The sequence below is a fragment of the Aulonocara stuartgranti genome, assembly GCF_965226115.1.
Source record: "Aulonocara stuartgranti genome assembly, chromosome: 10".
Lineage (NCBI taxonomy): Eukaryota > Metazoa > Chordata > Actinopteri > Cichliformes > Cichlidae > Aulonocara > Aulonocara stuartgranti.
Window position 1 is genome coordinate 2,638,767 of NC_138946.1, and position 12,875 is coordinate 2,651,641.

The following is a 12,875-nucleotide window of genomic DNA, read 5'->3' on the forward strand; positions in this document are numbered from 1 at the left end:
ATGGAAGAAAGCAGTCCTACATAGTTGTTTCATATGCACACCGAAAGACATATACTGTTAAAAAATGACTCCAAGAAGGCCAAGGTAATGCCATTTAGAACAAGCAGAGAGCATATTCAAGATTTTGGGGGCTGAGTACAATAACTTCAAGTTATTGTATAATTTTTTATCTGAATTTAGAAGCAGGAAATTAGAGGTCACCCAAGTCTTTATATCTTTAAGACATTCCTGCAGTTTAACAAATTTGTATAACTAATTATATTAAAATTACAAAAACTTAAAACTCATTCTTTATTAAATGTGTTTCTTCTATAATTTGTGTGTTCTTTAATAGAAAGCAAGACACCCATGCTCATGCCCATGTTCGGATAACGTTAGGAGGAAGTGGTAGAGCGCAACACTGAGAAGAAGTGTAGAAAACAAGTCATTTCTAGCCCTCTTTAAAACTCTATTATCAGTTTAGTTAAAAAAACATATTTTTGTGTTTTGGTGAAATGAAATTAGTTGTATGAACGCTACCGTATGCTTATTACCACTTAATAAGCAGAAGTTGTATTCCTAATCATAACTGAAAAAGATCACAGGGTAGATTTATAGCCCCTGAGTGACAGATTAATTATTACTTGACTCACAACCATTTTCTCAGAACAATGTGGTTTTCATGCACATATGTATAGTACATATCCAACTGATATCTCTGTATAAAAACATTACAAAGACCAAAGCTAACCAAGTTCTGCTGGGAAAGAAAGAGAGCTCTACTTTCCCCTTTTACTGGTCTTCTATTCCACATCCTCATGTTTCTTGTATTGTGTCAAGCTTATCAGTTGGCATGATTGTTAGATAATGGTGATATCTTTAAAACACAACAGAGATGAACCAGGAAAACACCGGCTTAGCTGAAAGGAGCTGTTTGATCGGGTTACTTGTTGTTGCGCTGGAGGGAGTGGCTGAAAACTTCATCCTGATTTGCTCTGCTTCAGGTTGTGTTAATTTATTAATTCTTATGGCAGTTTCTGTGGCTGTGATAAGGTCCACTACGGGCAGCTGTAGCTGTCCTGTCTAAAAAGATCTTCATCTATTTTCCCTGACTGTCCTTGGGTTGATGACCCCCCTGTATTCCAGTTAATTTCCCTGCGACAGCCGACCCTTGTGAGTGTCGCTTGTGTTTTCTGTTTTACTTTGAGAGTCTCGTGTCCTGTGTCCAGTGTTTTGAGCTTTGCTTTCCCCTGTCTCATTATGTCAGATTAGTCCCAGCTGTGTTTCCACCTGTTCCCCATCATACCGTCACAATGCTGTGTTTTTCTCCTCTGTGTTTCTGCTCACTTCCTAGTTCTCAGTTCATGGTTTGTTTTCTAGTTTGAGTTTCTTGTTTCCAGTTTCTCCTTTAGGTTTGTATTTGTCGTGAGTTTTTCCAGCAATAAAGCTGCCGTTTTGAGTTTATTCTTCAGGCCTACATACGGGTCCTCATCCTGCTTGCCATACAACACAACCATGACAGTTATTGCAAAGATACACCAGCCTTAATGCAGAGGATAAGCCATTCAAGTACAGTTGGACTTCCTCATCAACCGCCCCAGGCGTAAACACCTCCAGACCATAGTTTCAAAGCTACAAAAATACAAGGCCACAGACCAAAATATGACTGGGTTTGACCTCACAAGTAATGTAATTAAACAGCACCTTTCAGCTGGTGTTTTATCCGTTCATCTCTTTTGCATTCCTCTTCCTCATTCTCTCAAGATTTCCTCAATCTCCAACAGTCTGAAAAGAGAAACAAAACGTGACCAGCTTCACAAAATTCAAACTCCAGAAGTATGAGGAAGTGTCCTACAGTGGCATCAGTTCCGGTCACCCTTTCACAAACAAATATCCTGCACTTGTTTTCTGTAGTCACAAAACTGAATTTAGGATTTCTGCCCAAAGCTAATAGTGACATTTCGACCCAAACAGCTGTATTTCTTGAGTGTCAGCTTCAGAGCTGCACAACATGTTGATTACCACAGCTCAAATGGAAGAAAGCAGTCCTACATAGTTGTTTCATATGCACACCGAAAGACATATACTGTTAAAAAATGACTCCAAGAAGGCCAAGGTAATGCCATTTAGAACAAGCAGAGAGCATATTCAAGATTTTGGGGGCTGAGTACAATAACTTCAAGTTATTGTATAATTTTTTATCTGAATTTAGAAGCAGGAAATTAGAGGTCACCCAAGTCTTTATATCTTTAAGACATTCCTGCAGTTTAACAAATTTGTATAACTAATTATATTAAAATTACAAAAACTTAAAACTCATTCTTTATTAAATGTGTTTCTTCTATAATTTGTGTGTTCTTTAATAGAAAGCAAGACACCCATGCTCATGCCCATGTTCGGATAACGTTAGGAGGAAATGGTAGAGCGCAACACTGAGAAGAAGTGTAGAAAACAAATCATTTCTAGCCCTCTTTAAAACTCTATTATCAGTTTAGTTAAAAAACATATTTTTGTGTTTTGGTGAAATGAAATTAGTTGTATGAACGCTACCGTATGCTTATTACCACTTAATAAGGCAAGGCAAGGCAAGTTTATTTGTATAGCACAATTCAACAACAAGGTGATTCAAAGTGCTTTACAGAGACATTAGAAACAAGAACAAATAAAAAGCATGATTTAAAATTGATTAAAACAAGCAAATAAACTAACTAACTAATTAACAAACAAACAAACAAACAAACAACAGTATATAAAATCAAAACAGATAAAATCAGAACAGTAGATAAAATCAGTAGTTAAATGTAAGTTTTGAAATTTAAGCTTAAAGTGTGGATTTGGTGCTTTATTCAAATGCAGCTGAGAACAGGTGAGTCTTCAACCTGGATTTAAATAAACTGAGTGTTTCAGCTGATCTGAGGCTTTCTGGGAGTTTGTTCCAGATATAAGGAGCATAAAAGCTGAATGCAGCTTCTCCGTGTCTGGTTCTGACTCTGGGAACTGATAAAAGACCGGATTCAGATGACCTGAGGGATCTGGATGGTCCATACTGGGTCAGGAGGTCATTGATGTATTTTGGTCCTAAACCATTCAGAGCTTTATAGGCCAGCATCAGAACTTTAAAGTCTATCCTCTGACGGACAGGCAGCCAGTGTAAAGACCTCAGAGCTGGACTGATGTGGTCCACTTTTTTGGTCTTAGTGAGGACTCGAGCAGCAGAGTTCTGAATGAGCTGTAGTTGTCTGACTGATTTTTTAGGTAGACCTGTAAAGATGCTGTTACAGTAATCAAGCCTACTAAAGATGAATGCATGGACTAGTTTTTCCAGGTCCTGTTGAGACATCAGATCTTTTATCCTTGAAATATTCTTGAGGTGATAGTAAGCTGACTTTGTTATTGTCTTAATGTGTTTTTCTAAGTTTAGGTCTGCATCCATCACTACACCCAAATTTCTCGCCTGGTTTGTGGTTTTTAGATGTATAGATTGAAGTTCTCTGGTGACCTGTAATCGTTTTTCTTTGGCGCCAAAGACTATTACCTCAGTTTTGTTTTTGTTTAGCTGGAGAAAATTGTGGCACAACCAGTCATTGATTTCCTCAATGCATTTACCAAGAGCCTGTACAGGGCCTCGGTCTCCTGGTGACATTGTGATATATATTTGTGTGTCATCTGCATAGCTGTGATAGTTTATTTTGTTGTTGTTTATAATCTGTGCCAGTGGGAGCATGTAGATGTTAAACAGAAGGGGTCCCAAGATGGAACCTTGGGGAACTCCACATGTGATACTTGTCTGCTCAGATGTGAAGTTACCTATTGATACAAAGTATTTCCTGTTTTCTACGTATGTTTTGAACCAGTTTAGTACAGTTCCTGAAAGACCTGTCCAGTTCTCCAGTCGTTTGAGTAATATGTTGTGGTCAACTGTATCAAATGCTGCACTGAGATCCAGTAAAACTAGGACTGACATTTTTCCACTGTCTGTGTTCAGACATATGTCATTAAACACTTTGGTCAGAGCGGTTTCAGTGCTGTGATTCTGTCTAAAACCTGACTGGAAGGCATCGTAGCAATTATTCTGTTTTAAGAAGTAACTGAGCTGTTGAGAAACTGCTTTTTCAATGATCTTACTTAAAAATGGGAGATTTGAGATCGGCCTGTAGTTGTTCATTTGTGTCTTGTCAAGATTGTCCTTTTTCAGTATAGGTTTGATTACAGCAGTTTTTAGTGATTCTGGAAACACACCTGATAATAAAGAAAAGTTGACGATCTGTAACAGGTCTGACTCTAAAGTCTTTGAGACCTTTTTGAAAAAACTTGTTGGCAGGACATCTAAACAGCAGGAGGAGGAGTTCAGTTGACCTAAGATGTCCTCCAGGTCTTTGCTGTTAATAGGTTGAAACTGTTTCATGGTGTTTAAACAGTTTTTTGGTGGACACAGTACATATCCTGGATCTGCTGTTGATGTACCAATTGCTTGTCTAATTTTTTGGATTTTTTCAGTGAAGAATTTGGCAAAGTCATTGCAGGCCATGGTCGAATGAAGTTCAGCTGCCACTGACACAGGAGGGTTTGTTAGCCTGTCAACTGTAGAAAATAAGACCCGAGCATTATGGCTGTTTTTAGTGATGATGTCAGAGAAGTAGGACCTCCTTGCATTCCTCAGTTGTAAATTATAATTGTGAAGTTTCTCTTTATAAATGTCATAATGAACCTGGAGGTTTGTTTTTCTCCATCTGCGCTCAGCTTTCCTACACTCTCTTTTTTCATTTTTCACCAGTGTGGAGTTTCTCCATGGAGACTTTTTCCTTCCAGAGATAACCTTCACCTTAATGGGAGCAATAGTGTCCATTACATTTAACATGTTAGCATTGAAGCTATTGACGAGCTCATTGACTGACCCTCTGGGCAGGTCAGGTGTTAATGGGAAGACCTGGTTAAAAATTGCACTACTGTGTTCAGTTATACACCGTTTTGTGATCACTGTTGTTGATATATTTGTGTGGGCTGAGATTTTACTTTCAAAGAAAACACAGTAATGATCAGACAGTAATAAGCAGAAGTTGTATTCCTAATCATAACTGAAAAAGATCACAGGGTAGATTTATAGCCCCTGAGTGTCAGATTAATTATTACTTGACTCACAACCATTTTCTCAGAACAATGTGGTTTTCATGCACATATGTATAGTACATATCCAACTGATATCTCTGTATAAAAACATTACAAAGACCAAAGCTAACCAAGTTCTGCTGGGAAAGAAAGAGAGCTCTACTTTCCCCTTTTACTGGTCTTCTATTCCACATCCTCATGTTTCTTGTATTGTGTCAAGCTTATCAGTTGGCATGATTGTTAGATAATGGTGATATCTTTAAAAACAACAGAGATGAACCAGGAAAACACCAGCTTAGCTGAAAGGAGCTGTTTGATCGGGTTACCTGTTGTTGCGCTGGAGGGAGTGGCTGAAAACTTCATCCTGATTTGCTCTGCTTCAGGTTGTGTTAATTTATTAATTCTTATGGCAGTTTCTGTGGCTGTGATAAGGTCCACTACGGGCAGCTGTAGCCGTCCTGTCTAAAAAGATCTTCATCTATTTTCCCTGACTGTCCTTGGGTTGATGACCCCCCTGTATTCCAGTTCATTTCCCTGCGACAGCCGACCCTTGTGAGTGTCGCTTGTGTTTTCTGTTTTACTTTGAGAGTCTCGTCTCCTGTGTCCAGTGTTTTGAGCTTTGCTTTCCCCTGTCTCATTATGTCAGATTAGTCCCAGCTGTGTTTCCACCTGTTCCCCATCATACCGTCACAATGCTGTGTTTTTCTCCTCTGTGTTTCTGCTCACTTCCTAGTTCTCAGTTCATGGTTTGTTTTCTAGTTTGAGTTTCTTGTTTCCAGTTTCTCCTTTAGGTTTGTATTTGTCGTGAGTTTTTCCAGCAATAAAGCTGCCGTTTTGAGTTTATTCTTCAGGCCTACATACGGGTCCTCATCCTGCTTGCCATACAACACAACCATGACAGTTATTGCAAAGATACACCAGCCTTAATGCAGAGGATAAGCCATTCAAGTACAGTTGGACTTCCTCATCAACCGCCCCAGGCGTAAACACCTCCAGACCATAGTTTCAAAGCTACAAAAATACAAGGCCACAGACCAAAATATGACTGGGTTTGACCTCACAAGTAATGTAATTAAACAGCACCTTTCAGCTGGTGTTTTATCCGTTCATCTCTTTTGCATTCCTCTTCCTCATTCTCTCAAGATTTCCTCAATCTCCAACAGTCTGAAAAGAGAAACAAAACGTGACCAGCTTCACAAAGTGTAACAAGATGAAAATGTGATATTCATGGTTCATTGATAAAGTCTTTACTTGTGTTGTAGTGAAAGTTTCAGATTTTGCTGTGTCTGTGGGAGGAAGTTTGGAGGAAGTAACCTCCCCATATACACACCTTTGTCTGACATGCTATAAAAAGCTCAGTCGGAGTAGCAGAGGACACAATATCACCATGGAGGTCATTGTGTTTTTCTCGCTGTTGCTTTCAGTCTGCACTCTTTCAGCAAATCTGGCTGAAGCAGATAAGTCTTCAAACCAACAACCCTGTCCACAGGACACCCAAGCTGTGCTGAGACAGCTGACCGCCTCAGTGGCTGTGCAGAAAGAGCAGATCACGGTCCTACAGAAAGAGACTCAAGGTACAGTATCATGTCAGGTAGTGAGAGAAGTAACAGCAAAAACAAATTGGCATATGATCCAGTGTTGTGTTAGAGAGATATCAATGTCACTCGTAAATATTCAGAATGACTGAAATGACAAACATTCATGGTTTTGTTTTCTTGTGAAAATAAATATTTTGTATAGAAATGAAATATAAAAGTAAGTATAGAAATATTGGCCAATCCTTAAAGAAATTGATGGTCCAGGGAAATAAATTTTATTTTGCACTTATTTCAGAACAGACCGCAAAGCTGAAGAGTGAAATTGACCAGCTGAAGCTGCAGTCTACAGGTATTGTGTGGAAATCATCATGGCTCTGATCATTTCTAACTGTTAAAAAAATCTGCAGCTGACACGTTTTTGATGCTAAAATATAAAGGTGGAGGATCAACATGTGTCACTGCTATAAATGTGTCCACCAGGTGGCGCTACTGTGCTAGAAAATCTGTAGTTCATCACAGAGGCAACTTGACCACCAACATTGTCTTTATTTGTGGTAAAGCAGGGAGAGAGCGAGGGCAAATGAGCTGCACTGCAGTCTTTCAGCATACGGGGCAGCTGTGGCTCAGGTGGTAGCAGCTCATCTACCAACTGGAAGGTTGGTGGATCGCTCTCTGGCTCCACATGCTGAAGCTTCTTTGGGCGAGATGCCTCTATCAGAGTGTGTTAGGCAAAGCTCTTAGACAAAGATCAAAAGTATGTGTATGAATACAAGCACATTGTGTGGTCAGCTGAGTAGAAAGGTGCTATGTAAGTATAATCAATACTGGTCACCTGCTCAACCAGCAGAGCTATAGTGGCATGATAACGCCATTGTTTACATACAGTCTAGGGTTCATGTCTCAGTGAAAGAGAGAGGGAAACACGAAGTGGAGAGTTGACAGACTGTGGATAAACATGACAGCGTGAAACTGCACAGATTTCAAATGAGAATCAGTGATGCAGTCAAACAAGTCTGCTTCTTCAACCATTCTCCACCCAGCACCTGTAGGAGGTGTGGTCCTGTGGCTCTGCAGTGTGTGGGGTGGAGGATGAGGGGACGTGGGGGAGACCACCGCTCGGTGTAGCATGAACAGAATGAGAGTCACAGTTACTTTCTTACTTACAGATAAAAACATGTGAATCACTGTGTGCTGTCAGTGAGATTGTTTGATCTCTTTGCTTTTTTCAGATCATGCAGCAAAGCTGAAGACTGAGATTGACGCGCTGAAGCAGGAGCTACAAGGTACTGTGTGGAAATCTTATCTGACTGTGCATTTACTGGCTGTGCAGATGTTTTACTTTTGGTGGATCAACATATGTCAGTGCTATCAATCTATTCATAAAGTGGTGTCACTGTGTTTGAACATTTTTATTTCATTCACAGAAATAACTTTAGTACACACAGTGTTTTTACACATCAAGTACAATTACTGGATCCACTTTTCTGAATTACATTATGAAAAAAGAATTTCTGAGGGACTCTAGGATAAAATTATCAAAAAAGAAATTGAATTCCTGGAGAAATTTACCAAGAAATACATATTGCCTCTGAGTCTTCATATAGTTTTTATATGTATGGACCTCTGTATTTTGGCAATTTTCACTTTTAGCATCTGCTACGGCTGGGGTGTTAAACTTTAAGCCCAGGGGCCAGAATTGACTTGCCGAACACTCCAATCTGACCCCCTGGTCAGCTTAGGAAAATATGAACAAGGCCATAAACTTTTGGACTTTTCACTGTTTCAGTGAGAGTTCTGTATTAGTTATTATCAGGTTTATGGCTTTTCCTACTCATAAAAACCTCTCCATGGTCATTTATACTACGCTGAAGACAAAAAGAACTAGACAAAGAATTAAATGGCAGAAACATCATGTTTTTTCTCTCCTAAAGAAATCTGTCATCACTGAAAAATGAGTTTGCTCTAAGGTTTAAAATACATTGGCACAGATGTAGGGTGAGAGCCACTCAGGGCTGACTGTATATTTGTCAGACCTTGATGAAGACTCAGACTTGATACACATTAGTCTATTTTAATGTTTTATTTTTATATGATCTTGTCAGAAACAGGTGACCCCACGAACTCCTGTTTTGTATTGAACTCGTGTTCACCCTGCTGATGAGCACCTGTTGGATAAGCGTTTAAAGCCATGCACAGTTTCCTTTTCCTGTTTTTTGAAAACTGAATGACATTAAACTGAGCTTATGTTTTTCTGAAGCACAAACCAAAATGCAACTAAAAGACTGAATAACACAGTTTGTTGTCTTGGCAGAAGCTACAAAATAACTTCCTGTCTGATCTAAAGGACGAGTTTAGGATCCTCAAAGTTAGATTTGATCAAATTTCATTTTCAAGTCACAGAGTTTGATTTCTTCTGTGACAGTGAAACGCTTCCAGCTGTCAAACATTTCTTTCATTGGAGATTAAAGTTTTTGTCATGGTCACTTTTTTGGGAAGAGTCTAACTCTACAACAGGAAGTTTAAATAATGACATTTCTCTCTCTCTCTCAGCCACACATGTGGCTTTCTCAGCAGCTGTGCTTCTTCCAGGCACTGGACCATACGTCGGACCCTTTAACACAGAGACCACTCTGGTCTTCAAACATGTTATCACGAACATTGGAAATGCCTACAACCCATCCACAGGTAATAACACTGAATGTCACTTCTCAGCTATGTTGATGTCAGGCTGATGTTCCAGATGTTCTAACAGCTGATTTTCCTTTTAACAAAAACAAATGTCCCACAGGTATTTTCACTGCACCAGTGAGAGGAGCCTACCACTTTGAGTTGCACATGTTTGGACATGGTGGTGTTGCTGTAGGTGCTTATTTGTACAAGAATCAAGGGCTCGTTGTTATTGCATATGAACACCAAACAGCAGCTGGAGAACTGAGTGGCTCTAATGGAGCCTCACTGCTTCTAGAGGTTGGAGATCAGGTGTTTGTGCGTCTCCTCGATGGTAGAAGGATATATGACAATCAAAATCATCACACCACCTTCAGTGGTCATCTGATCTTCACCATGTGAGAGGTGTGAAGCTCCAACACTTCCTGTTTGGCCTGTCCTGTGTGGGCGGAGCTTAGCCATTTTTAGAAGTAAAACAGGAAGTAAATCACCTGCTGGAATCAGTTTCTTGCTCTCTCTCTCTTTCTGGTTGGGTTCTAGTTTTGTGTTTATTTGTTTCTACTGACTCAGATAATTTACTTCTTCTTGTTATCTTTGATTCAAATAAATCCAGTTACATGCTCAGTGATTCTCTTCTCTTTGTCCTTTCTTCGAGTCGGCTCTTCACAAAGTGCTGCTCCTCCATTAGGTCCTGACTATTTTCTATAAGTTGGTAAACTGCATCGTTTTTTATTGGCTCCACTGTCCTGTGTTGGTCAGTCTGTTATTTTGGTGACTGCTGGCCCACATGTTTGCTTTTAACTGGAGTCTTTCCTGTTAAGTTGAGCAAAATCCAACAGTTCCTCTTTTTCTCTTCTTTGATAATCATGCAGGTGTTTTTCTTAAACTCTTAACAGATGTTAAACTTAATCTGACTATCATGATAAAAATGTAAACAGCTGATTTAGTTTGATATAAAAAGGTGTGTCAGTGCTGTGGAGGAATGTTTCCTTATTTTTCATCTGAATCCAAATGCAGACACAGATAACTGACTGTAAACTTACTCGGGTTCATTTCTTTCAATTCTTTACTTTCAAAATAAAAGCATCTTTGAACTAGCATTGTTGATTTCTTTTCATGTGTTTTATACATAGAGCAGCAATCAAATCTACACATGCTGGGAGTTACTATCACAGGTGGAAACGCAGAATGAGTCCTGTCCCTGAACAAAAACTAACACACACACATAAAGAGGAGGGAGAGAAAATGGTAGGCCAGCACAGAGAGGATTGGGGGACTATGACAAATCGTGACTTTAATAATAATAATAGGGAGAAGAACCCCAGGCTTAAACAACTTGAGTCATCAATAGCGTTTATCCAAGAGACCCATTTACTCAGAGAGGATGTGGTGAAAGTACGTAGGAGATGGCCAGGCAAAGTGCTAGCATCCTGTTGCCCTTCGCACGCGAGAGGGGTTATGGTGTTAATTCATAATTCAGTGCCTTTCCAAGTAAATAACACTATTTATGATAAAGCTGGCAGATTTTTGGTGGTTCAAGGAACTCCCTTGAAAGAGAATTTCAATTTAGTTAATGTTTATGGCCCTAATGATGATAACCCTTCATTTTTTGAGAATTTATTTCTATTGATAGCTACCCTTCCTGGTAGGATAATATTGGCAGGTGACTTAAATTGTACTCTGGACCCGAAGCTTGACCGCTCATCAGGGATGGACACTTCACACTCTCAAACAAGAAAGAAAATACAACAATATTTGAAAGATCTGAACCTCTGTGATCCATGGAGAATTCAAAACCCCAATAAAAGGGAATTCTCATGTTATTCAGCAGTATTTAAATCCCACTCCCGAATAGATTATTTTTTAATTTCCTCATCTTTGCTACCCAATATAACTAAGTGTATATATGACAGCAGTGTGTTGTCAGATCATGCCCCAACCTCACTATTTTATGAGGTAGAACAAGTGAATAGCCGCTCAAACAAGTGGCGCTTGCACCCTAAATGGATACATGATTCTGACTTTATGAAATTTGTAGGAGAACACATTGATCTCTCCTTCTCAATTAATACAATTCAAACAACTGCAGCCATTAGGTGGGAAGCTTTTAAGGCTGTTAGGCGACGGCTGTGTGAGGACAGGAATAGGACCCAAGGTGCAGACTCCGGAGACAGAACTTAAACCAAAACAGCTTTAATGCTGAACGCAAACATCACATAACTAGAAAAAACTCAAAATAAACTAACACCGGTGGATGGGCAAAACACACAGCAAAATAAACGGTAGATTGCGACACAGACACTAAGAAATACAGGGCTTAAATACACAGAGGGAGCAATCAGGGAATGAGTAACAGGAGGGAAACACAGCTGGGACAAATCAGAACTGACGAGACCAAAGAAGCGTAAATTGAACACACTGAGACAAGACAGAGACCTTCAAAGTAAAACAGGAAACACATAACACAGACTGAACAAAGACACAGACTCACATGCAGGCACTACAAAGGGAACAGAGACGTGGGACCAGGGCAGACACAGACACTGACTGGATGTGGGGATACAGCAGACAGGGAAGACAGCAACATGGAACACAGACAGAAAACCAGAACACTAAAACTCTAACCAACTCCACCCAGAGAACCTAAACTAAGAATGATCCTAAAACCCATAAAGCAAAGCTAGAATATAATTAAATAACAAAATCAAAGAACCAAAAACACAAAACACTGGGTCAACGACCCAGGGACCCTAACAAAGGCATATATTAGAGGACAAATGATAAGTTTCACCAGCTCTAAATTTAACAAATTCAAACAGACAATGAACGAATTAGACAATAAAATTAGAGAATTAGAGAGAGAAATTAACATAGATGATTCAACACAGAACAAACAGGAATTATTGACCCTTAAAGCTAAATACGAGGAACTGTCTAAGCTTAAAGCTGAAGATGGTTTAATAAGATTGAAACCGACGTTTTATGATCAGGGTGAAAAGCCGGGTAGACTACTAGCTTGGCAGATAAAGAAACTTGAATCTGACAGAGCCATTAATATAATTAGGAACAATCAAGGGGAATTATCTACAGATCCCACAGAAATTAAAACTCTATTATCAGTTTAGTTAAAAAACATATTTTTGTGTTTTGGTGAAATGAAATTAGTTGTATGAACGCTACCGTATGCTTATTACCACTTAATAAGCAGAAGTTGTATTCCTAATCATAACTGAAAAAGATCACAGGGTAGATTTATAGCCCCTGAGTGTCAGATTAATTATTACTTGACTCACAACCATTTTCTCAGAACAATGTGGTTTTCATGCACATATGTATAGTACATATCCAACTGATATCTCTGTATAAAAACATTACAAAGACCAAAGCTAACCAAGTTCTGCTGGGAAAGAAAGAGAGCTCTACTTTCCCCTTTTACCCGTCTTCTATTCCACATCCTCATGTTTCTTGTATTGTGTCAAGCTTATCAGTTGGCATGATTGTTAGATAATGGTGATATCTTTAAAAACAACAGAGATGAACCAGGAAAACACCGGCTTAGCTGAAAGGAGCTGTTTGATCGGGTTA

At 39.2% G+C, this 12,875-nt stretch overlaps 1 protein-coding gene and 1 long non-coding RNA gene across 2 annotated transcripts; one reads left to right on the plus strand and one right to left on the minus strand.

Moving 5' to 3' along the window:
- Positions 1-1,703: 1,703 nt before the first annotated feature.
- On the minus strand, positions 1,704-6,479 carry LOC309715055. Its single transcript, XR_014279138.1, has 3 exons — positions 6,416-6,479; positions 6,169-6,249; positions 1,704-1,764 (listed from the first exon to the last, which is right to left on the minus strand). It is a non-coding gene; the product is annotated as an uncharacterized lncRNA (long non-coding RNA).
- LOC309715049 (complement C1q-like protein 2) lies at positions 6,445-10,238 on the plus strand. The gene is made up of 5 exons (XM_082547849.1): positions 6,445-6,659; positions 6,919-6,972; positions 7,853-7,906; positions 9,174-9,308; positions 9,412-10,238. Exons 1-5 carry the CDS (start codon positions 6,473-6,475, stop codon positions 9,690-9,692), a joined length of 711 nt encoding a protein of 236 aa, XP_082403975.1. The 5' UTR covers positions 6,445-6,472; the 3' UTR covers positions 9,693-10,238.
- The last annotated feature ends 2,637 nt before the right edge of the window (positions 10,239-12,875 follow it).

Excerpts from the sequence above, each read along its gene's own strand:
- LOC309715049 (XM_082547849.1), top strand. The coding sequence starts at position 6,473 with ATGGAGGTCATTGTGTTTTTCTCGCTGTTGCTTTCAGTCTGCACTCTT. Across the intron at positions 6,973-7,852 it reads GCTGAAGCTGCAGTCTACAG|ATCATGCAGCAAAGCTGAAG; the intron begins GTATTGTGTGGA and ends TGCTTTTTTCAG. Across the intron at positions 9,309-9,411 it reads TGCCTACAACCCATCCACAG|GTATTTTCACTGCACCAGTG; the intron begins GTAATAACACTG and ends AATGTCCCACAG.